Here is a 24,050-nt window from a genome sequence, read left to right as displayed (position 1 = left end):
TTTTGATTGTTTTCGATTGCTGTGATGCCGATAAGATCTGTGATGAAACATTGTGTAAATGATGCTTTGAATATGATGTTTGGTGAATTGATTAAATCTTCTAGAATATGCCAAGTACCTCGACATTTGTAAAATTGGAGAAGGAACATGTCTACTAAAGAGAAGATGAACAAGAACGGGCAATGTGTTCACAGAGTTAATATCGGTGTTGCAGGTGTTTTGCACAACATGTATGTTCTTCAGTAGACTGAATAGAACCAATAACCCCGGTTTTCTATCGGATCAAAAAAGAAGAAATCGCAGCCACAAAACAAAACTGTTTGCTACCCATGCTAGTACAAAAGGTGTATTACCAAAACTTTGCCAAGGGCCCTCAAGTAACATCTTGGACTTGCAGGATATAATACTATACGAGCAGCACTGTAGAGCAAACCCCAAAATTGAACAGATAACCTTCAGGCTACATAATTACAACTCAAATGATGATCGTAGTCTTTCCACGGCTGGACGCAGTACTGTATCAAAGGTTCGTTGTTCAAAATTTTCCGAAAGTGGGGTTAGTCTAGGATAGGGCGTCAGTGGCTTGTTGTAGCCCACTCCATAGTCAAAAATTCCCGAAAATTCTACCATTGGTAGCTCTAATAGCAAAATTTTGACTCCATTAGTGCTTTCATTCTTTTGCTATATCACCCATATCAATCATGATATATTATATTTAAAGATCCAGACTTCCATCAATATCCGATATGGTCTAGTGGCTAGGATTTGCCGCTCTCATTGCAGAGTCAGCTCACTGTTCAGTGCCGGCAAGGCCCGGGTAAGTTCAATCACCACGAGTTAATCCTAACACTCATTCTAATTCGCCTTTAGGTTCGATTCCCGGTGTCGGAAATTCTCTTTTTGCTCTTTTTAGTCACTGCTAGCGTTGTTTCTCAGTGGAGTCGAATATACTTGAAGTCTTCTTATCGGCATATCATACGTCCATTTTGTTCTGGGGTGCATTTGCAACACTGCCGTGAGCTATAGCTGAATATTGATTGATCGTATTCACACCCTTTCTTCATTTTTTTGACAACATGTACAAGATAAAGTAAATTCAAGACTACTAGAGCGTCCGTTAAATCTTATTTACTGTTCGCGGGTGACAAAAATCATAGAGTGCAGTAGGGAATAGGCTTTGCGTCAGATAACAAAAGGCTAGATAGTTGCATCTGCAGCAACAGAGATATATTTTGCCATGTTCAAATGCGCAAGCAGCAATGATCAAGAGACGATGGTTCGAAATAAGTTCAATGTTACTTCACGACGACAAACTGGTTGGACGGACAAATGATTTTCTAGTGACATATGATCAACCATCAAGAAGTATACAGTACCAAATCTATCTCCTTAGGGTGATGTGTTTATTAATTCACCCCTCACGTAAGACTGCCGCCGTGTATCCCGATTTCCCAGTACTAGCATTATCCGCCGAACCCTTCAGCCAGCAATTCGACCCATATCCCGTCTCGTATTTTTCGCGAAACTGTGAGTTGATTACAACCGCCTTGCATGTTTCATTCTTGTTGCTCATAGCGCTGTACTGGCTACAGGCGTCGACGCATTGCTCAAGAGTGTATGCAGTAAAAGCCATGAGGTCGGGTTTGTCTAGTATGTTGGTATTGTCGAGGCAGCTGTAGGTGTAGCGGCCACTAATTTCCGAATTCTTGCCTTCGAGTTGACTGGATATGAGTAGGGTGGATGGACATGTTGTGTTGATCGATTGGATGGTGCCAAATGGTCGCGCAACGTATGCCGCACCCGAGGGTTGGATTCGAGTAGAAGGTTCCGCTGGTGTGAGTGTGGAGCTTGTTGTTGGACCTTCATCTGCTACATCAGTGGTAGCTTCTCTTCCAGGGGTGGATCTAGTAGAAATTAGGCAGTAAGATACAAGTCAAGCAGAAAGTAGAACAAACGTACTGTTCGGCTTTGTCTTGCACATATAGTGCACCTCCTATACTGGAGCCAATAAGGATGCCAACTATAAGTAGTGTGAAGAAAACAATGAACCAAAGCTTGCGTCGGCGGTGAGCAAAGAATTTCTTGACCATATCTGGCGGAACTTCGATAGTAGGTCCATACCTAGCTTGATCACTGTATGGTCCGGGATGGAAGGATACGCGCTCTTGAGATGGTCGGGTATGTATCGATACTTCATCGGGGCCTGATTGGTCTTGTAGCTGTGGTAGTTTGGTATCGCGGTTCGGGGAATATTGATTGACAGCTTCAGGGTATGGTTCAGGTTCTGCAATTTGTAAACCTTCTGTTGACCTCGTTGACCTTTTCTGTGACTCTTTAGGTAGAATTTTGATATGGCCTTTAGACGAAGCTTTAGATGATGTTTCCAAAGACGCCATACTGCACGAGCTCCGAGACAGCGGTTGAGGTTGGTATTAGGGACGGCCAAAGAATTGTATAACCGAACTGATGGACCAAGCCAAGTTTAAGGACGATGGTTTACCGCTACCAGCCCCATTGAGAACTATACCCGTCATTTTTACGTCTGTGGAAGATCTGCGGATACCGACTTACTTGCAGCAATGCGGCGTGGGGTTGCCGAGATCTTGTGGTCTGATTCCTGCATTCTCCACGTTGCGGAATGGCGGGACATTTCCGGCGAACGCTTGTATCTCAGGAATAGACGAGATCAATAGCCGAAATTCAAGGCTTTTGATCTGAGGAGAGATCATGATAGGCTCATCGAGAACACCTATCTGTGTGATAAGTCCCGATTCAGCTATCCCTTCCTGGCCCCTTAATCCCAGTTCCCCTTGCGCATATCTTCGTCAAGCCACCATGCTACCACCTTCGCATAGAGTTAGTATTGAACGGAAGCGGGATTTTATCCCATTTGATGGGGTCTGGAAACTGTGTTTTTTTCAATCTCGTCTTTGACTCTACCAACATGGGCGTTTAATTCCTTGGCCAAAATGTCCAGTGGCGCAATCCCATACGCTTCACAAGTAATGATGACCCTATCACAGCTTCTCAGCACTCTAATTGATTAAATGAAGGTTAAATGTAGGGCTATCTCCCGTTCGTAACGAATGTTTAGATATGATGAGCCCTGTCTATACCTATCCTATATTTCTACGTACACACAATGAGCACCCAGCACGCCATTAAATAATTCACTCACAAAACTTCCGTATGAGAAAGCTACTATTGCAATGTTAAACGTCTAAGCCTCGACTGACTGTGAAAGCTGTCGAGCTTCGAGAACCAGGCGCGCTTGGTGCGGAAGAAGGGCCAGGCACCGCCACCGCCACAGTGATGACGTACGTCCTAGGAAACCCATCACAAGAGCATGATGTGCACCAAAGCTTTCTGCAGCACGTCTAGCGCATATAACATCGTCACATGCTGTGGCGCAGCTGTAAATCAGCACCGTCACTGTTCTTAACTTGTGTGGCTACTGTACGTGTTTCCTTCTCTGTTCTACCCAGGCAGCAACATTACTCACATAGTGTGGTCCGCCAGTACTGCAACCGGGACCCCGTACACACTCATGCCAATATTCTGAATTAAATTTATTGCCGTCACAAAGCGCTTCTCAAGCTACAGTGCTGGAAGCTCCAAACTCGTGACCTCGATACCCGCCACACCCACTCGAGCTCTCGCCACCAGCTGGATTGTCAACCTCTACAATGGACTTTCCTCCCGGCTACGCAGCATTGCCGCTTACAGAGTCAGATTTTCTAGACTTTATCTACAATTATTTCAAAGCTGAATACTATCCGATCCGATCTTTCTGGTCTACAGCAACCGCCCTCCCGCACCAACCCGACCGATGGATATCCATGGGCCATGAGCTCGCCCCACTCAGGGTCCGGCCTGCCAACGCACAGGCGCAGAAAGATCTAGAGTCACTGGACTACTTCACACGAAAATGGAATCTCGATGCTGGATTCGTGAGAGGCTTGGTGATTAGGTTCGCCAAGTATGAATTGCATGAAAGACTGGAGAAGAAACTGTACGAATGTGCCAGGCTGGATTTGATGGTCCGCAAGGCCTTGAAAGAGAAACATTTGATTGATGCACTTTGGCCCAGCCCTGCGCCGCGAACTATTGCAAAAGAGTTACTGCAACAGGGTGTCCAGGTTCGACAATGGTATGGCGACATGTTCAACAAGTATTTCCGGGTTCTGCACTCGTTGGACGATTTCAAAGTGCGCGAAGAAGTCGATCGCCACATCAAAAGTAGCGGAACCCTGATGCTTCTGCCATTTGTAGATCACTTGGTATTCGGAAATGTGGATCCAATTATCCCCATCGTCGCAAAAGGAGCAGGCTACTCAAATGCGAAGAACTGGCAGAGGCAGGATCAGGGTGCTGCAGGTTTCGGAGAGCCCAGTAAGTTCGAAATCAGATTCAACGCGCCTTCTGAGGCTACCGATACATATACGAAGACTGTGACGCGGCAGTGTCAGTGCATGAAGTGTGGGACACAGAGAGATGTGCAGGTCGTAGTCTCTATTGATCCCAGCCCAGGCCCTGTAGCAAGTGGAGATGCTTCTTCCAGGAACAAGAGACGAGATACAGCGCCATCCAATTCGAGAGCCAGACAGACATATAGTCCAGGGTACCAGATGCCTACCGAATCTGAGCCAGCAGCACCGCCTCAACCACCTCGACCACAGCAAGCAGGACAGAACCCGGAGCCACCACGCCCATCAATACCAGAGCTCAAGAAGCAATGCCCACGCTGCACGTTCCTCAACGATCCCAGCCTCTACGCCTGTGAGATGTGCGAAGCATCCTTACCCGAGACTACCATAACCAAACTCCCTAGCCCTGCAGCCATCCGAAGAGTTCCTTCACACTCACATTCCGTCTCCGCACCTCCCCCAACAGCACCAAACCCACGACAAGAAGAACTCAAAAAGGAACAAAGACCCAACGTACCGAACCGCCACAGCCTCAGCTCCAGCCTCTTCTCCATCTTCCCCTTCTCCCAGCAACATCAACAGGAGCACCACGCCAAACTCCCCGCGACCCAAAGCATCGACACACAACCCGCCATCCAATCCAGCTCACGACAAGGACACCGCCCATCATCCAAGCGCGGCAAAGACCCCCAACCCGAAATGTCCAACATCCCACACCCCGATTCCCCAGCCCACCATCAACCCCGCGCTTCAACACCACCACCCAGTAGCCCTAAAGAACCCCACCTATCTCAGCCCCCAGAAATGGCAATGATGCCCCTAACACCCTCCCCACCCTCCTCCTCTTCCAAACGCCCCGTGCCAGCCGGTCTGCCGAGTAACTTGATGGATGATTACGTCCCAGTATCCCCTGGTTTCGCGAAAGACGACGACGAAGATGAAGATGCGGGGTGGGGTTCTATGAGTCGGGAGGAGGCGAGACAGGAGCGTGAGAGTAGTAGTGATGAGGAAGATGGAGGTGCAGGGAAGGAAAGTGGGAAGGGAGTTTTTATTGATTTGGATGCTGTGGCTAGGGAGGAGGCGGATGTCTGGGGGGATAGGGATGATTAATTGATTGACTGTATTTCATTTTCTTCAGAGTATTTTAGCTGGAGCTGTGGAGTCAAGGATACACAGTGATACGGTCTGCTTTTTTGCATTATGTTTTTTTGTCAATGAGAAAAGGGAATGGTCAAGATTACTCAGATTTCCAATCAAGATTTCCAACGTTACTTTATGTGTACTCCCAGAACACCGCTTGGACCAAACCCCCCATATCGTCTTCAGCGCGGAAAAGATCAATACGTACACAGGTGAATCCAAGTAAACCCCGCCAACTCATAGTTTTCGCCTCTCTCAGAACCCATCTTCTTATACACCATGCGCCGAGACTATGTTGCTGCTGCCATACAACGTGCGTGATCTGTATGGTATCGAATGTGTCCACCTGACTCCTCGAACACCCACTGAGAACGCTCCGATCAAACCTTTTCAACGCCTATTCTACGAGTTGAGGTAGTTCCGGACAGCTCCTTGCAACCTCGTCGCACCTTCGCCGAGCATGTTGGTCAGGTTTTCGAGGTCATCACCAGCGGTCAGACCAAACTTGCGGACAAAGTCCTTGGCGGCAGTCTCCAGATCACCATAGTCCTCCTCTCCAGCATCGTCCTCAGGGCGGCCAAAGTATGCGTTGGATGAAATCGCGCTCGCGCCTTCGAAGCCTGCAGGATGAGTTAGAAAACAGAACCCCAATATTCAATCTTGCAAAGCCACACTTACCTTGTAACCTCTCCTTCGCTTGTGCAGTGGCTGAAGGATCGTACGCATTGCGGCCAAAGAACTCGTCACTTGAGATACCCTTCTGTGTACCAAACTTCTCCCGTGCATACTTCTCATCGTCACCTTGAGCAGGCTTGCTTACGCTGCCGAAACCTCCCATCTTCTTCTGGGCAGCAGGCTTCTTTGCAGCGCCTACTTGCCCAAATCCTAGACGCTGAACGCCCATACCCAGCCGTTCCATATCCTGACTTGAGCGCTCAGGCTTGGAGGTCGAGCCGAAGCCGCCACGCGGTGGTGATACGGGAGTAGGTGCGATGATGGATGCTTCAGAGCCCTTAGACTTGGTGGCTGCAGCGACCTCTGCAGCCTCAGCGTCAGGATCGTAGCCCAACTTCTCGATGCGCTCTGCCTCTTCACGAGCCTTTCGCTCCGCCTCTTCAAAGTCGAGTCCGCCATCAGCAGCGACCACCTTCTTCGCACCAAGACCCTTCTTCTTTGCACCCAGAATGTTCTTCTTTGGTGCAGCGCCTCCGGCGGTCTTTCGTACTGCCGCAGGCTTTGCTGCCGGCGTAGTAGTTTCGGAGCTGCCAGCAAGGGGTGATTTCGGGCGATCCGTGCCGTTGGCACCAGGCTTGAGGAAAGGTGATGCAGCCTTAGGTGTACCGGTACGCGAGGGTGGGTTTGATGGACGCTTGATTGTCGGCTTATCCCAAGAGGAAAAGAAGTCATCGTCTTCACCGGCTGGGGTATTGGTTCCGTCGCTACCGGGCTCGACGACATCGGTGATTACAACTTCGTTAGGATACCTGGCACAAGACGGTCAGTTTATGCCGCTGCACAATTCGATATAGACTTACAATTTGGCATCTGCAACGCAGCGCCGAGCCAGCTCCTCCTTGTACTTGTTGGCGGCATTGCTAGTGTATTTGGCTTTGTGGTCTTTGCTCGCGAGCGCAGCGGAACCCCCGTGCGATTGAAAATACTTGGTCGCGCTCTCGTTGCCGCCGACCTTCATGATTCGCAGTTGATCCCATTGCCAGACTGTCCTTGATCAATATATATCCCCTTGCTTCAAGCGCCCGCAGGGCCCAGGGGAAGACGTACTATCGAGGTTGGTGGAACGGACGAAAGAGATATGGACACCCATGTTACGGTGGTTAGACGAGCAGTCGAGACAGAGGTAAATGCCAAAGGGCACAGAGCTCCATGTTGGGTTCTTTGCGCCGCAGTCGAAGCATATCTAGACATGCATTAGGAGTCGTTGGAAGCGCTGACTAGTGTGAATACGTACTTTGTTGGCGGGCTTTGACTTCAATTTTGTAAAAATGTTTTGCGACTGTGTTTTAGTCGCGAGGGCGGCCATGGTGAATACTGGGCAGAAACGATTTAGGTTGGCGGTAAAGGAGTCGAGCTGTGGTGGGGATAAATTGGGTTGCGGCGCTCGGGAATGCTAGGGTGGCCGTTCGAAGGATGTCCCAGGCCACGTCCCTGACACGTGATGATTTGGGTACCTTTCAAGCGACGACCTACTACACCTTGTTCAACACACCGCAAACCCCAGCAATACTGCTTTTGGAAGACCATTTGTCCGCTATGTATACTGGATTCACCTCTGCGCTGAACAACACACTGGACGCGTTGTCGCACCTCCGATAGTGACCTCATAGTGTACTTCTGCTGGATACGCGCTCTTCCCGTAAAATGGTATTAATACGCATAATAGTCAATCTTGCCTGAGGCTGTGACAAATCCGCCTATCTTGAACTGATATATTCAGTGCAGGATTGCAGCACCACAACCTATCTTCCCATCTTCCTGTCCCACAGCATACGACATGGCAACACAAGTGGGGCAGACGTGAACATATATCTCAGGCATTGGCATTCCATGGTCCCCTACTCCCACCTAACTTCCCAAAGTCCTTGTCCAAGATCAATCGAGTTCGGAAACGACAAGTCAAGTATCTGTTATGTCTCTTCCAATCCAGACCATCCCCGCCCGCCGTAGAGCAGCAACAGTAGTCAAAGCTGGCAAGAAGACTAAGATAACAAATACCCACGGAAACCAAGTAGTCGACACATGGGCACTCGCGCTCCCCTCTTCAGCCCTCATGACCGCCTCTTCCAAGGTCGAAGCAGCACTCTATCCAAACGCAACCACCGACTCGCCTGCGGCTAATGCCGCTGCTAGTGCGCCCGAATACATGTCCATGTGCTACTGCCGCGCAACGTTGCTAAAAGTTACGCCTGAATTAGGCGATGTGATGGTTAGTCAGAAAAGGGCGCCAATGGTAAAACTGGTCGAGGACAAAAGCCCTGGTGTGCATGATACTTTGATTGCGGCGTGCGATAGGTGGCGGTACAGTGAGCTGGGTGTCAATGGATACCACGAAAGCTGCACAGACAACTTCTGGGACACTTTGCACTCTCTTTCTACCTCGTCATCCCTGCCTGCTGAAGAGAAAGAGGCTCTGAAGAGCCAAAGACGAAGCCAGGCAACTATGTAGTTTTAGAGGCGTTGCGGAATATAGTTGAGGTAATGAGTGCATGTCCTCAAGATGTTCTGACCATCAATGGGAAGAACCCTGTAGATGCTCACTTTCAGGTCCTGGACTAAACAATGATAAGGTAGGTCAAGTTTGACTGTACTGTACTGTACAACTGTGTCAGGTTCTTGGATATTCAGCATGACAATCAGGGTCCCTAGGGCTGCAATGGTTGGTGGGCGTCTAAATGCGGCACTAGCGCACATGAGGCGAACTGCCGCTTGGCGGGGGGGAATATTTTTTGGTATCGATAGGTAGCGCCTCGAACTTTTTGCCAGCCCTTCCCTCTCGAAGCGCAGACCGCGTCCACAACCCCAACAAACCCGCAGTCGCAAAAATGAAGACCCAGTGGAAGGACATCCCCGCCGTGCCTACGAGCCAGGAGTTCCTGGACATTGTGCTGTCCAGGACCCAGAGGAGGTAGGCAACCCATCTTATCTGCATCTGCGCAAACCACACCCATGCGCCGAGATTTGCGCTTTCAAGACGCCAGCTACATACTACACCCGAGAGCAGACAGCTGACGAAAAATTTCTTAGACTGCCCACCCAGATCCGTGCGGGTTTCAAGATTAGCAGAATTCGAGCCTTCTACACGCGAAAGGTTAAATTCACATCCGAGACATTCGTCGAGCGCCTCACCACCACCATCGACGCATTCCCGCGCCTGCAGGACATCCACCCGTTCCACCGCGACCTCTTGAACACCCTCTACGATGCAGACCACTTCCGTATTGCTCTTGGTCAGCTCTCGACTGCAAAGTCACTGATTGAGACGGTTGCGCGTGACTATGTGCGTCTTCTCAAATATGGCCAGTCTCTCTTCCAGTGCAAGCAGCTCAAGCGGGCTGCGCTTGGTCGTATGGCTACAATCTGTAAGCGATTGAAGGATCCTCTTGTCTACCTCGAGCAAGTTAGGCAGCATTTGGGTCGTCTTCCCTCGATCGACCCCAACACCCGCACACTTGTCATTTCCGGATTCCCCAACGTCGGCAAGTCGTCCTTCTTGAAGTCCATTTCCAGGGCCGATGTTGAGGTTCAGCCATATGCTTTCACCACCAAGAGCTTGTATGTCGGTCATTTCGATTACAAGATGCTTCGCTTCCAGGCGGTTGACACTCCTGGTATTCTGGACCATGCGCTTGAGGAGATGAACACTATCGAACATCAGTCCATTTGCGCCATTGCCCATCTTCGCGCTCACATTCTCTACTTTATGGATCTCAGTGAGCAGTGTGGTTACTCGGTTGCTTCGCAGATCGCCCTCTTTAACAACATCAAGCCTCTGTTCGCGAACAAGCTCATCTCCATTGTAATCAACAAGATCGATCTCATGCGTCCCGACCAGCTTGATGCTGAAACACAGGCTCAACTACAGGGCATGCTCAAGTCTGGCGAGGTAGAGATGCTGGAGCTTTCTTGTAGTACTACCGAGGGTGTCATGGCTGTGCGAAACGCAGTCTGCGATCGTTTGATTGCTGCTCGTAACGCAGAGAAGCTCAAGGCTGGAACCAACAGCGCTGGTGAGCCGTCTGGCCGTCTTGGTGAGCTGTTGCGCCGAATCCACGTTGCTCAACCATTGGGTGGCGTGACCCGTGAGACCTTTATTCCAGAAGCAGCACTGAACAAGAAGAAGTACGACAAGGATGATCCTGATAGACCAATCCTTGAACGTGATCTGGAAGAGGAGAATGGCGGAGCTGGTGTGTACAACATTGATCTTCGCAAGAACTATCTTCTTGAGGATGATGAATGGAAACACGACCGTATTCCAGAGGTGTTCAAGGGCCAGAACGTCTACGACTTCATTGACCCTGACATTGAGGCTAAGCTTGCCGCGCTTGAGGCTGAAGAAGAAAAGTTGGAGGAGGAGGGTTTCTACGAGTCGGACGACGATCTTGAAGACGCAGAGGAGGCAGACTTCCGGTACAAGGCAGAGCTGATCCGCGAGAAGAGGCAACTCATCAGGAACGAAGCCAAGATGCGCAAGAGTTTGAAGAATAGAGCTATTATTCCCAGGACAAAGAAAGCGAAGCAAATGTCGCAAATGGAATCGCACCTCGAGAGCCTTGGATACGACACTACAAAGGTTGTCGAGCGTGCACAGGCTCAAGCAGAAGCACGAGGACGCAGCTTGGCTCGTTCACGATCAGAGGCTCCCGGCGATGCCATGGATATTGATACACCCAAGTCGGCCCTTGAGCGTGCGAAGAGCCGTGGTCGCAGTCAGAGTACCAACAGAAGGAACGACGGTGTTACGGATGCTGAGGCTGCTTCAAAGGCGGAGAAGCTGGCCAAGTTGTCGCAGAAGAAGATGAACAGGATGGCCAGACAGGGTGAGGCTGACAGGCACCAGACAGGTTCTCTGATCAAGCACCTGGTAAGTTGTGATTTATCTGGGAGTACAAAAGCATCTACTAACAACAATCTAGACTGCCGGCAAGCGTGGTATTGGAAAGACCAGCCACCGATAAGCAGACTTGTAATGTTCCGCGTTGTTGCATTATTGGTTTGCAGGCTGGGAAAAATAATGGCGGGCGTTCAGGATGCATTAGATACCAAGTCGTTGTCTGCAAAAGCAGCGTGGTAATCCAACCCTTTGTTGTCAACTCAGAGTATTTGTGTACACCAGCTATGGCGAGAGCGCCTAAAAGTTGTCGTGGTTGCCCGTATGCACGTGATTTGATCGTTTCTGTAGTTGAAGCCCCATCATGTAACTTTCCAACATGCTTAACACGGGAATAAGGCGACGGGGAGAGTGATCGGATCACAGCTACCGTGTAGCTCTATTCCGAGTCGCAGTTGAGGTGGACGACAAGGATACCATTGCTCCGCCTGCCAGCGTGTCTTGGCAGCACCACACCAATCTCCCTAGAACGGACAGGATATGCACACCGCAAAACCCTGTTCATTTTCGTGTCTAACAGTGCAAATCTTGAGAAAAACCAGACAAAGCTATGGAAGGCCTGGAGGAGGGAAACGAATGATAGCATCTCGGAACAAGCCGTAGCCAATGCGTACAAGCTCAGGGACGACGAGGATGCAATAGGGCGATGCAGGTTGCGAACTCAACAGCACCAGACCGGAAGACCCAACACCCTGCGCAATGTATTGGCTGAGACGGCTGCGCATGAGTAAGGGCATGTTATTTGCAATGTAAATTTGGGGGCAGTGTCGGGACGACGGCGGCTCTGTTTTGGGGGCCGTTATGGGCGTTGTACCCACCAATGGACGCCTAACGGGCCTGGCTATTATCGTGCTGCTTGGACGAGGCAGCACTGCCCTCCTCTTGGTGCAGTGCCTGTAAAACTATCTTCCGGACTGTCTCCAAGCTCGCAATTGCGCGTGGTTTGCGATTTCGCTATCTCAACCTCTCGGTACTGTCGTTGTCGTCGTCGAGGACGCCACAAGAAGTCTGATCTTTACGGCATGTTGATCCTGGCGAGACAGAGCTTGCTGGCGCTCGTATGCGCAAGCGCCGTCATTGCGACTCCTACACGTACGTTGGATTGTTGTTGAATGTTTAGGCAAATAATTCGTATACTGACGCGCTAGCAGCTTCCACGCAGGCAGATACCCTTCTCACCCGCGACCTCGCAATACGGCAAGACACTATTGAAAACTGCGAAGAACAGTACACAACGAAGAATGGACTCGCATTCAAACTATACTGCCAGCAGAATGCTCCCTTGAGCGGTGAGCACCAGAATGTATCATGCCTTTCGACAGGGTCTTTGGCTGACAGACGGTAGATGCGGTTAGAGAAACAACCGGGGCAGGAGTCTGGTTTTACACTGCGACTTGGGATGAATGTATGGAACACTGCTCGCGCTTCTCAGGCGATGCGTGTTACGGTATCACCTGGACTTTACCCGGCAATCACTGCTGGCTGAAAACGAGCAATGTCTCCACCGAAGCCCTTACACCCGCACCAGAAGCAATAACCGGCCTCCTTATAGACAGGAACCAGTTGAAAGGTTTTGATACCAAGTGCCCAAATGCAGACTTGTCGGACAAGCCTCTCTCGGGCGTTGAGGGCATAACATACACAACACACTGCGGCAAAGTAATCGACGAGCCACCGCGCTGTTTCGAAGAGTTCGACTGTTTCGACCCGAACTACCGTGCCTTCTACCACACCGAAACCCTCGAAGAATGCGTCAAAATCTGCACCGGTCTACACCCCCTCTGCCGCGCCGTATCCTGGAACCCAGATCTCACCGCCGGCTACGCAAATTGCAAGCCCAAATATGGCAATTCGCCCAAATTCATCAGTCCCACGGCAAAACAAGGCGTTATCCACGCCGCCGAAATCGTCGAATTCGACATCCCAGATAAGAAGTGCCCGGAGCAAAATACATACCAAGCCACTGTCGGTGACAAACCGCGTTTTGATATTCACTGCGGCAAAACGAATCCAGGACGCAACATCACGAACCTCCACACGCACAACATGACGGCTTGCATGGATGCTTGCGCTGCAAGCGACAAAGGATGTAAAGCCGTCTTATTCTCATCCACCCTCGACAGCGGATACAACAACTGCTACCTGCAAAACACCTCGAGCATAATCTCCGACCTCTCCACCTCCAGCTACGCCGTCCTATCCGACAGCGACATCCCCTCTTCCTCCCCTTCAAACCCCTCTTCTCCTAACTCCCCCAACTCCCCCTCTTCCAGCGGCGGAAGCAGCAGCAAAGCATGGATCGCCGGTCCCGTCGTCGGCGGCATCGCCATTCTCGCCGCCCTTATCTTCGCAGTGTTCTGGTGGCGCAAGCGTAAAGCTAGCAAAGAGGGTGCGGTGGAGAAAGATGCGCAGACAGCGGGTTACGGATCGGTGCCTGTGCATGATGCGGACCAGAGCTATTATCGGCATGATGGAGGGGCCCAAGGGAGCAGGGCGGAAATGTATACGCCGGGGCAGACGAATGAGTTACCCGGGAGTATCAAGTATGCGCATAATGTGGGGGAGCCGCAAGAGTTGCCGAGTTAAATCGGGGCCGGTTTTTACGTTTCGTGTAATAGTCTTAGGGATTTTTTTCTGGGGAGAAGGGGGGGGAGAGGGAGGATATGATACCTTGATGATTTGTGACTGGCATTTGAAAGCGTTTGGCTATTGTTTATACATATATATATACGTGTACGTGTGTGTGTATGCATTTTGTAAGACTGAAGCGGATAAATTCTTTGAGGGGGAAAAGAAGAGAAAAGCGAAAGGAAAATTAACGTCAATTGCATGATTCATATCTATATCATCTAATAGTTACCCATCTTTCCTCTTCAAAGTACTCAGAACCGAAATCCGCTCACACACTCATCTTCATAGCAAGACTCGCATGCGGCTTATACCCCACAACCTCAAACTCACTTTCCAACCACCCATCTATACTCCCGCCTATCTCCCTCTTAATCCTCAGTTCAGGAAACTCTCTGGGCTCCCGCTCAACCTGCACCTTGAGCGCATCCACATGATCAAGATACACATGCGCATCCCCCATCGTATGCGTAAAAGTTCCCGGTGTCAAATCGCACACATGCGCCAGCATATGCGTCAGCAACGCATACGACGCGATATTAAACGGGACACCGAGTCCCATATCGCAAGAGCGCTGGTACAGCAGCGAATGTAGCACGCCCCTCGGCCGCTCCTCGCCTTGCTTGTGCCCCGGAAAACTAACGTAAAACTGGGCAAACATGTGGCAAGGCGGTAAGGCCATTTTCTTGATATCAGCGGGGTTCCAGGCGGACAGGATGATTCTCCGGTCGTACGGTTTGTTCTTTAGCTTGTCGATTATCTCAGCGAGCTGGTCAACGCCTTCGCCAGTATAGTCGTGTGCGTGACCTTTGTATTCAGCGCCGAAATGGCGCCATTGGAAGCCGTAGACAGGGCCCAGTTCGCCTTCTTCGTAGTGCGAGAGGCCGACGCTGTCGAGGTAGGCGCGGCTGCCGTTGCCGTCCCAGATTTTGATGCCGGCGTCTGATAAGGGCTTGCTGTGTGTACTGCCGGATATGAACCAGAGGAGCTCGCCGATGACGGCGCGGAGAAAGACACGCTTGGTGGTGAGGAGGGGTAGGATGAGTTGGGGTGGTTGGGTGGGGTCGGCGGAGGGGTGCGAGAGGGCGAATTTCATTTGGGCGGGGAAGGGGATGGCGTAGGTGCCGGTGCCGGTGCGGTCGGGACGGTGCTCGCCATTTTGGAGAATGTCGCGGATGAGGGAGAGGTATTGGTGCTCTTCGTGCGCGGGGTTGCTGGGTGGTGGAGGGGGTTTTTGAGTTTGGGGACTTGTTTCTGGGTCAATGGTTGTGGCAGTCATTGTGACTAGAAGTGGAGTAGGTGGGTTTGGTATGAGTTGTTTGGAAATGGCTCTTTAGCACATTTAGAATGCGGTCATTGAGCGCGTCGAAATCTCGAAAACGCGACTGCGCAATTGGTCACTTCCGTCGGCTGTATCGAACGTAGCCGGCCTAACTGCTTTCGCATCTTGTCACACAACGACCAGCACTACACAACCTAGAGCCATGGAGGAGCAAGCCGCTCACCACCTACTGAACGTAGTAGAGGAAAGAGGTCTAAAGGTTGATTTGGACAAAATCCTCCTGAGCTTCGAAGATGCGGATACAAATCACAAAGCCGCAGCATGGATCGAGGAATACCTGCATCAAGACACTTTACTGACAAGGGAGGAGTTGGAGCTGTAGGTGTGACAATCGATGTAAGCGGTATTTACTGATTCGAAGTCCAGGTACCAGACGTTAAAGAAAAAGGGACTGTTGCATCAGTATGAGGGTGAGGGTGGACCCTCAAGACCCATCCTGGACCACGAAATTGCCTCAGCTATTGAATCTTTGCAGAGCTCGACTAGTGCAATTGAAGCACAGTGCAAGGTGCTTGAGGCACAAAAGGATGCGTTGATGAAGCTGAAGGCGCTTGACAAGCCTAATCTGGATGTTGAACATGCGCGGAACGAAAGAAAGCGGAAGGAGGGTCAAGAGAAGGCAAGGCTCGATGTTTCTGTAAGCTGCCATTTGAGGAGAAATGGCCCGGTACTGATCAGTATAGGTGGATGATGTTGCTACATCAATTACTGAGCAGTTGGCGGATGCACAGCGGGAGAGCGAGGCCGACAAGTCTACGCTGAAGAGCTACCTCTCGGAACGATTTGCGTCCGACGACCAAATCCTGAGCAAACTGCCTGGACTAGTATCCCAGATCATGACGGAGCCAGAGGCCAGCGAAGACGAAAATTCGGTTGAGCAGTGGTGCAAGGCCATTATTTCCTTTCGTACTGCTGAAATCAAGGCGCGCGTAGACACCATATACCTGACCCACGCCACTGGAGGTGGGCAAAACGGGACTTCTGATGAACCAGAGGCCGAGCTCAAGGAAAGAAAAGCAGTTTTGCAAGCAGAACTGGAGGAACTGCATTCAGAAATTGCTTCTGTCGCGACAATGGTTGTTGAGCATGAGATTCGCAAGCCAATGGCGGATGTCAAGGAACGCAAGGACAGGGATATGGGGCAAGCGCGAAGTGCATGGCTCAACTACGTAAGTGCCATTTTGGGCAGTGATTGGGAGTCACTAACGTTGGCAGGTCTTGTGCACGCTTGAATACATGGGCAGGCGGCTGGATACCGTCGCTGCAAAGACAAAAGAAGACGACGAATTCCAGCAAGCACTGGCACATGTACAAGCCGCAGCTGCAAAGCGCATGCCCGACATGGATGTGGCACCTGCACCGACACCTGCACACAAACGAGCCAAATCGTCCGTGGCAGCCTTCACGCCCATGGTCAAGCTTAGGCCCAACAATGCACTCGATCTGCCGGTAGCGCTGCAAGATGCGCTTCGACACGCCGGCATCTCGTTCAACCACGATAAGATTGAGAGCCTGCAGGACTCGCTGATGCAGGCTCAGATGGAACGCGGCAAGAAGCTGCAGGAACACTATGAATCGTCGGCAACGGGCACGCACGAGAAGCTGGCGGAGCGGTCGAGCAAAGCCGATGGGGACATGGATGTCATCATGGCCGCTCTCTACAAGCACGCGCCGTTCGGGACGATCAGGCTGACTAATGGCAAAGTAGACGCACAGGTGAAGAAGATGGAGGCGGAGCTCGAGGACAAGGACCGGGAGCTACTAGAGGCAGAAGGCAACGAGCTAAGCCTGAGCGACGCCAAGGTTCGGGCATTTGTTGCAAAGTACGGCAGATAGCAGAAATCAAGGTTTTGGCGTTGGGTAGTGTTGTGTTGTCATTGCCAGGGTGTGGAGCTGACAGGACAGGTGCAACGGGGATGATCCAAGCGTGTATCAGCCAGCCAGGACGAGGAGGTGGAGGATGTGTCAACAATAATAACAACAACAACAGACGCTCGTATAACAACGGCCACCGCAACCACGTCGTCCACCACCACAGCCACGCCAAATCACCGGCTTGAACGCGTCAATTACCGAGCCCATGCAGCCCGGAGCGCGTGCTGGCCGCAGACGATCGCAGTGGCACCGCCGGGGGCAGAAGATGGAGGGCGAGCGGTTCGGTGGGGTTGGACAACAGTTGCAAGGCTGGTGGTTAGACCTCGGGCTGGTCGCTCTGGGTGATGAGGTGCAGGCGGCTATGGCCTTAAGCGGACTAGAACCCCAGCCCCCCAAAGCTCCAGCACTCGGCCCCTGTCAGAGCTGGCCTGCCCTGCCCTGCCCTGAGCTGAGCTGAACTGACACTCCCCCAACTTCCACCACCACCACCACTACCACACACGCACCAAAGCGCCCATCCCCACTTCTTGCTGCCGGTTGAACCTGCGCGGCATGCTGGCGCTAGGTACCCGCAGAGACGCAGGCACTCCTTCACTCAATTGATCTCTCACTTCACCAACCCGGTAGCTTCCTCGCCCTGTCCTGCTGTTCACCATGGTCAAAGGAGACCTCGTCACCCTCGGCGCGGCTGCCACCGCTCTCGGAGGCGCCTACAAGCTCGCCGAGTTCCTCACAAAGGCCAAGCGGGTGCGTGATGTCGGTCCATCCAACGCCGTCTACGTGCGCATCATCGGTCGCGTCCGCTCTGATCTCGAAGAGGTGCGCCGTCTGCTCTCGGTCCGCGAAATCCACGACATCCTCGAGGCCAACCACGAAAAATCCAAATGGGTCTACGGCTGCATGCGCGATGTGCGCGGCGCCCTCGAGAACATTGCGCCCCATACTGAACGCGTCGCTGGCGACATTGAGGATGGCCGCCGCGTCGGCATGAGGCACCGTGTTTACTGGCTGCTCAGCGAGAAGGAAAAGCTTGAGAACAGAGAAAAGGAACTCGCAATTGCCCACAACAGTCTCCGCGAGGTCCTCGGCTACTTGACCACTCTGGAGCCTATTGAGGAGCCCCACAAGCCCAAGCATTCCAAGAAGGACAAGGAGAAGAAGGAGGAGACGCACATCGACATTGAGATTCATCAAGAGGCTCCTCCTCCTCCGCCTCCTGCTCCCGCTCATGCTCCTGCTCCCGCTCCCGCTCATGCCCACCACTCTACCCACACGACGCACATTGACCGGGACATCTACATTGAACGCGATGCCGGTGCTCCCAGGCGTGTTGAGGAACATCGCGATGTCTGGGTTGAGCGCGACCACCAGCCGCCTGCCCACTACCAGGAACACCGTGAGGTCTATGTCGATGAACGCGAGCGTGGCCCCCAGCACTACGATGACCGCGGCCGTGCTCCTCCTCCTCCTCCTCACCACCACGATGCCCACTGGGAACAACACGGCCGTGACCCCCGCTACGAGTCCCACTACGATGAGCGCTTCGAGCAGCAGGACCATTACCGCTCCCAGTATCCCATTGAGACGCGCGAGACGTACCAGCAGAACCGCCTGTACCCGGAGCCCCTAGGCCGTCCCGCCGAAGCCTTTGAGGAACGTCTTCCTGAGCGCGAAACTTGGCACCAAAGCAACGCCCGCAATCAACGCCCAGGTCAGTACGGCCCCTATGGAGCACAGTATGCCGAATACGGTGCCCCTCAGCCTATTGGCGCAGCCCACTACGCCCGTAGGTTCAAAGGAGATCCAGGCTTTGGCGACGAAGAAATACTAAATCCGCAACCAGTGCCGTTGGACAGGAAGTACGCCGAACGCGAGGTGAGTGGTTACAAGGCTGGCTACGCTCCCCGCTATGGTAGCAAGCTGTAGATGTCAGCTCGAGGCTGACATGCGGCAGATGTGGATTGAACAAAAGGAGGACTACCGCTTCGATCAGTATGGGAACCGCTTGCCGGATAGGCTGTTCCAGCCACCTGTTCCTCGACCCTATCGCAGCCGCATGTGAACATGGCATGCCTTCTTGGTTACGATCAAATCTCGTTTTCAATGTTATGAGCCTCTTTGTTTCCCTCCCTAGTGTCTAAACATGCAACCCCCCACACACCCGAGCCCAATGTTTTTATGTAGTTGAAATTCAAGTTGATACCTCCCCCCCCTTAATTATATGTTCCTCTTTGCTAATTCAATCATGTGTCATGTTGTCATTCAGCCCTGTTGGCTCTCTTTCCGCTGGTTGCGTTGACCAACATTGAGGGCAGTCGAATCAGATGCTCGAACATGTAGACCCTTTACCCCAACATTCACGATGTTGACGATACAACGCCCATGGTACCCATCCCACCACTACCACCACATCCAAAGGCGGGGGAAATGTAATTGTAACTTGTTCCCTATCCATCTTCTTCACTCAAACACATATCCCCCCTCAATTCCTCCTACCTCCATTCCCGCACTTCAATACTTTCCATCGAGTAACACCATCAATCCCTATCTTCTTCTTCTTCTTCTTAAAAAAAATATGGCCCGCAGAACCCCCATCCACGCCCTCCGCACCTGCACCTCCTTCCTCACTACCGCCACCTCGCCCTCCTGGCCGGGCCCCACGCGCCCAACCACCATCAAACTCCTCTCCCTCGCCACCCTGCTCGCCTGCATCCAACTCGGTCTCTGCGCCGCCCTCGCCCACAAACTGCTCTCCATGCGCCTTGAAGTCGAGTGCTGGGACGTTGACGAGACGGCTCCAGGCCCTCAACCTGGGGATTCGGTGGATACGTTTAGCTTTGTGGTCAAGACGAGGAAGTTGCCGGTTACATTTGTGAATTTGGATCGGTTGGAAGGGAGGGAGGGGTGGGAGGGGGCTATGTGGTTGAGTTTGGGGATGCCGGGCGGGGAGGGGGGGAAGTTGTGAGTTTTATCTCCATTTTCTATTTGCCTCTTTATGCATTTGGTATTTCCGGGCGCTCCAGGTGAGGAAGAGAGGGAGAGAGAAGACAAGGCTAATCGGTGGAAAACAGCGCGGTCATCGCGGCACTCATTCTCAACCCGGTTTTCCTGCTTGCTATCCTGGCTTGTTATCTTCGACTCCATGTTGTCGTTGCGCATGTGACGAACCGGTGTGCCATGGGGCTTGCGGTGCTGCTGGGGGTGCATTTTCTGGTTAATGTGCTCGGGATGTATTTGCTGGATACGTTGCCGGGGGGTGAGGTGAACCAGGGGTATGGGACTTGCTGGAAGGATGATGGGGTGATGCGCGCGTTGGAGAGTTGGGGGTGGTGGGCGAAGAGTATTGTGGTTAGTGGGGCGGTGGTTGGGGTTATGGGGGCTTGCACGTAAGTTTGTTTTTTTTACTTTATTTTGTTTTGTTGGGAGGGGGGAGACAAAAGGGCTGACGGTTTGACAGGATGATTGGATATTTTTTCATGGCGCTTTTTGCTGCGCGCATGAATCAACTTGATCGACAGCGCCCGATTGGACTGCAGAATCTTGCTCCTTCGAGAAGACCTACTGCGAGTGGAAATGCTGCTGCTGCTGGACAATATTCTGCGTCGAATGCTCCTAGTGTACCGGCTCCTGCTGCTTTCTCAGTTAGCTCCCGACTTCCTTGTCAACAGAGTGCGGTGGATGCGAGGGGTCGTAAGCCGGCGGAGCGGAAAGAGGAGACTATGAATCCTTTTACGGATCCTCGGAATGTGGTAACTTAGGACGAGGGGACGGGGTCATAGATGTGGTCTGAAGAAGAGAAGAGCTGGTTACAGTAGGTCGAGGCGTTGAGATGGGGTTACGTTTTGATCTTGATATTGGGTTATTGGGTTATGATTAAGAGCGTCACTTGTCACATCACATGGTCAAGTGTCAACGAGACTGAACAAGACGCTCAACTCTCAAATTTAGTCGTTACACTTTTTCCAACCAAGTTACAGTGTCGAGACCCTTGATAAAGAATTCCAATGTAACAAATCCAACATGAAAGTGCATCTTGATCTCCAACAAAGGAACAAAAGCCCCTTTATCCATTTCTTTGAGGTATTTTTCTCGAGTAAACCAAAAAAAATTCCTCCCTCATACTGATTACTATCTTATCAAGTCCCATTTGACTCGAACTGACCTCCTCCCTAATATCCAACAAAAATGGCCGAAATTACTCAAGACACCCCCACCACCCAAACAGACACCGACCACATCCGCAACTGGCTCAAAGAACCCCTTCTCAAATTCAGCTACAACAACTTCGACCGCAGAATCGAAGTCCGCGAGTACCTCAACATCACGACCACTAACTCCGACGATCCCGCCCACTGGCTCGAATCCAGCAGTATCGACACCGTCCTCGCCTTGCTAACCCTCAAGTACCACCGCAACGATGTATACATCTTACCAATGTACCAGGGCGGCATATTATACGACATCGGTGGCCACGATGCCGAGTACGTGTTTGACGAGGATCATGACGGCGACCCACTGAAATCCGTGCGGGATAGAAAGCATAGATGGATTATTATACCTGTCGACAATGGAACTTTGCAAAAAGAAGAGTTCATGGAGTTATCCAGAGCGATGGGTCAGGCACAGGACAAGAACGGAAGTAGAGGAAACGATGCGGTATCCAAGGATATGATGGCAAACGGTGGTCACTGCGGTCTCCTTATCATTGACAAGCGCAAGAAGACTGCGCGCTGGGTAGATGGCAAGCTTAGTCTTGTGCCCAGCGAGAATAAGCCTGGTAGAATGAAAATCAATCATATGCTTGTACCGGGTGCAGTAGCTGCAACCATGGTCCGCGGTGTCGAGCGCGTCTTAGGACTCGAAGATGGAGCCTTCCATACCAAAACTGTCAAATACGTTCCTAATCAATCAGAGCATAATGCGTTCAAGAGCGATGGCGGTGCAAGTTGCGGACCGTATCTCATCGCGTTTCTGGAGTACGTACTGAGTAATAAGGGGCGCCTTGTGGATTTCGATAATGTGTTCAAAGTGGGGAATTGGAAGAGGAATTGCGAGGGTATGGCGTTTGATTCGTTGAAAACGAGGGTGTACATGCAGGAGATTATTCAGGAGAAGAGTGAGAAGTTGCGTGGGGAGGAGGAGCTGCCGTTAAAGATGTCGAAGGAGGTGTATGGGATTTTGAGGCCTAAGGTTCTTGGTACGCTGGTGGCGGCGAGGTGGAGGGAGTGGGAGGGGATGAGGGATAAGGTTGATTTTGATGACTATAAGTTTGGGGGCGGGAAGAGGAGGAGGAGACGGGGGCGAAGGAGTGGGGGTAGTAGTAGTGGTGGTGGTGGTAGAAGAGGAGGAAATGTAGGAGGAAATAGAGGAGGAAGGAGTCCTAGTGGAGGTGGTGACGGCAATAACAGCGATAGGGGAGACGGGAACGAGGGAGGAGGCATCGCTGACGACGAATCAGAAGAAGCACGCATCATCAACCTCATCGAAACAGACGAAGAAGACATCCTTGACGACAACTTCTTTGACCCCAAAACCCCCGCCGCAGACCCAGTATCTAAAAAGCATCTCCGTGACGAAATCCGCTCTCAACTCGAGAACTACATTGACATACCAACAAAAGACGGCGCCTACCTCCGCGCCTTCGAAATCCAGAAAGAAGCCGCCAAAGTAATCGAATTCAACAACTCGACTAAAGCCGCCCTTGAACCCGCTCCTAGAACCACCCCAACCCCTGCCCCTGCCCGCCCTACCCGCATCTCAATACTCCAATACCCAGAAGGTATAACCACCGCGCCCCTTGACTTCGCCTCAACATCCGAAGTCCCCTCGGAAATCCTCTTTCTATGGCGCCACGCAAACATCGAACGCATCAACGCCTACCACCTCGGTAGCAAAGCCACCGAAGATGGTATTTCCGTTCGCGCAATTTTGCAAATGCTGTCAGGCGTAGAATTCGAAAAAGAGCAGCCTGAGCGGTTGAGGAAGATTTGGATAAATGATCGAGAAGTGTTTACTAGGAAGGATAAGTACGATAATTTGCTGCCTGGCATTATTGCATGGAGGATGAAGGACAGGTATGAGCTTTTTGACATGGAGAATATACCGAGTACGCAGGGGGTGAAGAGGGGGATTGAGGAGGCGAGTGGGGATGGGAATGAGGATCAGGGTGGGGATGTAGGGGGTAGTGTTGGGAAGAAGGCTAAGAAGTAGATTATGGAGCGTGTTGAATACTAGAGTGGTAGAGCTGATTACGAGGTAATGTTTGGATCTAGGGATACTACAGGATTTGGAAAGAGGATTAGAGAATAGGTATCAGTAAACATATCTACATCTTTGACTATAATAAATTCAACGCTATACTGACTTCGGAAACGAGGAATAGCCCTGACGCACGACGATAGCGTACTAAGAGAGTTTAAGACCGTGCCTGTGGACTGCTTTTAAGCACCTATTTTAAATAACATCTCTTTCTATGTGGCGCAAAACCCGGTGAGCGGGAATCCGCCAATCAAAGACAGCATTGTGCCGAAACACCTGCTCTCTTTGGTTCATTCTGGCCCACCAAAATTTCAGCTACACAGAAAGGCACGCACGTGGTACGTTAGTTAGTAGGTGGCCGTGCGCAGTGTCTGGCTAGTGTCTGGCTAGTGTCAACCAGTTCTGTGTATGCACCCTTCTATGTTCTCAGTCTGCGCTGTCCGGGTCAGTATTCACTCTAGCTTTCCTTTAAGACCGTTGTCGCGGCTCGAACATGACATTGTCTATAAGCTGATCTAGCTTCACAGGGAACTGCTATATATTTTTGTTCTTCGACCAGTACGCGTTGCCTACGTTGCCAGCTGCCAGCGCGACGTGCTTGCCATAGTACGCTAGTAACAAGCGAAGTGCCTCGCTCGTTGGGCTGGGCTAATGTTCAGTTTGATGAACCCGCGGGTGCAACCAGATGGAGGCAATACAATCGTTCGATTCGCCAGGCTGCTAAGTCATGAATGCGGCTGATATGCATATA

The 24,050-nt window shown here is 51.5% G+C and overlaps 10 protein-coding genes across 10 annotated transcripts; 7 read left to right on the top strand and 3 right to left on the bottom strand.

Annotated features, from left to right (window-relative positions):
* Nucleotides 1–1,355: 1,355 nt before the first annotated feature.
* On the bottom strand, nucleotides 1,356–2,484 carry COCSADRAFT_180807 (uncharacterized protein). The gene is made up of 2 exons (XM_007701168.1): nucleotides 1,960–2,484; nucleotides 1,356–1,904 (listed from the first exon to the last, which is right to left on the bottom strand). Exons 1-2 carry the CDS (start codon nucleotides 2,394–2,396, stop codon nucleotides 1,412–1,414), a joined length of 930 nt encoding a protein of 309 aa, XP_007699358.1. The 5' UTR covers nucleotides 2,397–2,484; the 3' UTR covers nucleotides 1,356–1,411.
* An 895-nt stretch (nucleotides 2,485–3,379) lies between these two features.
* COCSADRAFT_314575 (uncharacterized protein) lies at nucleotides 3,380–5,753 on the top strand. The gene is made up of 2 exons (XM_007701167.1): nucleotides 3,380–3,456; nucleotides 3,520–5,753. Exon 2 carries the CDS (start codon nucleotides 3,687–3,689, stop codon nucleotides 5,535–5,537), a length of 1,851 nt encoding a protein of 616 aa, XP_007699357.1. The 5' UTR covers nucleotides 3,380–3,456; nucleotides 3,520–3,686; the 3' UTR covers nucleotides 5,538–5,753.
* A 216-nt stretch (nucleotides 5,754–5,969) lies between these two features.
* COCSADRAFT_159797 (uncharacterized protein) lies at nucleotides 5,970–7,608 on the bottom strand (the record flags this gene model as incomplete). The annotated part of the gene is made up of 5 exons (XM_007701166.1): nucleotides 5,970–6,187; nucleotides 6,246–7,051; nucleotides 7,103–7,286; nucleotides 7,350–7,485; nucleotides 7,537–7,608. 5 exons carry the CDS (start codon nucleotides 7,606–7,608, stop codon nucleotides 5,970–5,972), a joined length of 1,416 nt encoding a protein of 471 aa, XP_007699356.1.
* Nucleotides 7,609–8,011: 403 nt separating this feature from the next.
* Nucleotides 8,012–8,769, top strand: COCSADRAFT_36168 (uncharacterized protein). Its single transcript, XM_007700923.1, has one exon. It carries the CDS (start codon nucleotides 8,215–8,217, stop codon nucleotides 8,749–8,751), a length of 537 nt encoding a protein of 178 aa, XP_007699113.1. The 5' UTR covers nucleotides 8,012–8,214; the 3' UTR covers nucleotides 8,752–8,769.
* A 209-nt stretch (nucleotides 8,770–8,978) lies between these two features.
* Nucleotides 8,979–11,454, top strand: COCSADRAFT_36167 (uncharacterized protein). The gene is made up of 3 exons (XM_007700922.1): nucleotides 8,979–9,210; nucleotides 9,330–11,169; nucleotides 11,222–11,454. Exons 1-3 carry the CDS (start codon nucleotides 9,128–9,130, stop codon nucleotides 11,261–11,263), a joined length of 1,965 nt encoding a protein of 654 aa, XP_007699112.1. The 5' UTR covers nucleotides 8,979–9,127; the 3' UTR covers nucleotides 11,264–11,454.
* A 625-nt stretch (nucleotides 11,455–12,079) lies between these two features.
* Nucleotides 12,080–13,939, top strand: COCSADRAFT_314541 (uncharacterized protein). The gene is made up of 3 exons (XM_007701165.1): nucleotides 12,080–12,288; nucleotides 12,348–12,485; nucleotides 12,542–13,939. The coding sequence occupies exons 1-3, from the start codon at nucleotides 12,219–12,221 to the stop codon at nucleotides 13,780–13,782; spliced, it is 1,449 nt and encodes a 482-aa protein (XP_007699355.1). The 5' UTR covers nucleotides 12,080–12,218; the 3' UTR covers nucleotides 13,783–13,939.
* Nucleotides 13,940–15,222, bottom strand: COCSADRAFT_314531 (uncharacterized protein). Its single transcript, XM_007701164.1, has one exon. The coding sequence runs from the start codon at nucleotides 15,101–15,103 to the stop codon at nucleotides 14,096–14,098; it is 1,008 nt and encodes a 335-aa protein (XP_007699354.1). The 5' UTR covers nucleotides 15,104–15,222; the 3' UTR covers nucleotides 13,940–14,095.
* Nucleotides 15,223–15,293: 71 nt separating this feature from the next.
* On the top strand, nucleotides 15,294–17,244 carry COCSADRAFT_115812 (uncharacterized protein). The gene is made up of 4 exons (XM_007701163.1): nucleotides 15,294–15,484; nucleotides 15,533–15,803; nucleotides 15,850–16,335; nucleotides 16,382–17,244. The coding sequence occupies exons 1-4, from the start codon at nucleotides 15,309–15,311 to the stop codon at nucleotides 17,000–17,002; spliced, it is 1,554 nt and encodes a 517-aa protein (XP_007699353.1). The 5' UTR covers nucleotides 15,294–15,308; the 3' UTR covers nucleotides 17,003–17,244.
* Nucleotides 17,245–17,695: 451 nt separating this feature from the next.
* Nucleotides 17,696–21,027, top strand: COCSADRAFT_115807 (uncharacterized protein; the record flags this gene model as incomplete). The annotated part of the gene is made up of 4 exons (XM_007701162.1): nucleotides 17,696–18,916; nucleotides 18,996–19,099; nucleotides 19,571–19,999; nucleotides 20,499–21,027. The coding sequence occupies 4 exons, from the start codon at nucleotides 17,696–17,698 to the stop codon at nucleotides 20,797–20,799; spliced, it is 2,055 nt and encodes a 684-aa protein (XP_007699352.1). The 3' UTR covers nucleotides 20,800–21,027.
* Nucleotides 21,028–21,226: 199 nt separating this feature from the next.
* COCSADRAFT_355913 (uncharacterized protein) lies at nucleotides 21,227–23,394 on the top strand (the record flags this gene model as incomplete). Its single annotated transcript, XM_007701161.1, has 1 exon — nucleotides 21,227–23,394. The coding sequence occupies one exon, from the start codon at nucleotides 21,227–21,229 to the stop codon at nucleotides 23,249–23,251; it is 2,025 nt and encodes a 674-aa protein (XP_007699351.1). The 3' UTR covers nucleotides 23,252–23,394.
* Nucleotides 23,395–24,050: the final 656 nt, after the last annotated feature.

This window comes from Bipolaris sorokiniana (genome assembly GCF_000338995.1).
Source record: "Bipolaris sorokiniana ND90Pr unplaced genomic scaffold COCSAscaffold_6, whole genome shotgun sequence".
Lineage (NCBI taxonomy): Eukaryota > Fungi > Ascomycota > Dothideomycetes > Pleosporales > Pleosporaceae > Bipolaris > Bipolaris sorokiniana.
Note: the sequence above shows the minus strand (reverse complement) of the source record. Positions and strands in the feature narration are given on the sequence as shown.

Excerpts from the sequence above, each read along its gene's own strand:
- COCSADRAFT_180807 (XM_007701168.1), bottom strand. The coding sequence starts at position 2,396 with ATGGCGTCTTTGGAAACATCATCTAAAGCTTCGTCTAAAGGCCATATC. Across the intron at positions 1,905-1,959 it reads GTGCAAGACAAAGCCGAACA|ATCCACCCCTGGAAGAGAAG; the intron begins GTACGTTTGTTC and ends AATTTCTACTAG.
- COCSADRAFT_314575 (XM_007701167.1), top strand. The coding sequence starts at position 3,687 with ATGGACTTTCCTCCCGGCTACGCAGCATTGCCGCTTACAGAGTCAGAT.
- COCSADRAFT_36168 (XM_007700923.1), top strand. The coding sequence starts at position 8,215 with ATGTCTCTTCCAATCCAGACCATCCCCGCCCGCCGTAGAGCAGCAACA.
- COCSADRAFT_36167 (XM_007700922.1), top strand. The coding sequence starts at position 9,128 with ATGAAGACCCAGTGGAAGGACATCCCCGCCGTGCCTACGAGCCAGGAG. Across the intron at positions 9,211-9,329 it reads CTGTCCAGGACCCAGAGGAG|ACTGCCCACCCAGATCCGTG; the intron begins GTAGGCAACCCA and ends AAAATTTCTTAG. Across the intron at positions 11,170-11,221 it reads GTTCTCTGATCAAGCACCTG|ACTGCCGGCAAGCGTGGTAT; the intron begins GTAAGTTGTGAT and ends ACAACAATCTAG.
- COCSADRAFT_314541 (XM_007701165.1), top strand. The coding sequence starts at position 12,219 with ATGTTGATCCTGGCGAGACAGAGCTTGCTGGCGCTCGTATGCGCAAGC. Across the intron at positions 12,289-12,347 it reads CGTCATTGCGACTCCTACAC|CTTCCACGCAGGCAGATACC; the intron begins GTACGTTGGATT and ends ACGCGCTAGCAG. Across the intron at positions 12,486-12,541 it reads GCAGAATGCTCCCTTGAGCG|ATGCGGTTAGAGAAACAACC; the intron begins GTGAGCACCAGA and ends GACAGACGGTAG.
- COCSADRAFT_314531 (XM_007701164.1), bottom strand. The coding sequence starts at position 15,103 with ATGACTGCCACAACCATTGACCCAGAAACAAGTCCCCAAACTCAAAAA.
- COCSADRAFT_115812 (XM_007701163.1), top strand. The coding sequence starts at position 15,309 with ATGGAGGAGCAAGCCGCTCACCACCTACTGAACGTAGTAGAGGAAAGA. Across the intron at positions 15,485-15,532 it reads ACAAGGGAGGAGTTGGAGCT|GTACCAGACGTTAAAGAAAA; the intron begins GTAGGTGTGACA and ends TTCGAAGTCCAG. Across the intron at positions 15,804-15,849 it reads AGGCAAGGCTCGATGTTTCT|GTGGATGATGTTGCTACATC; the intron begins GTAAGCTGCCAT and ends TGATCAGTATAG.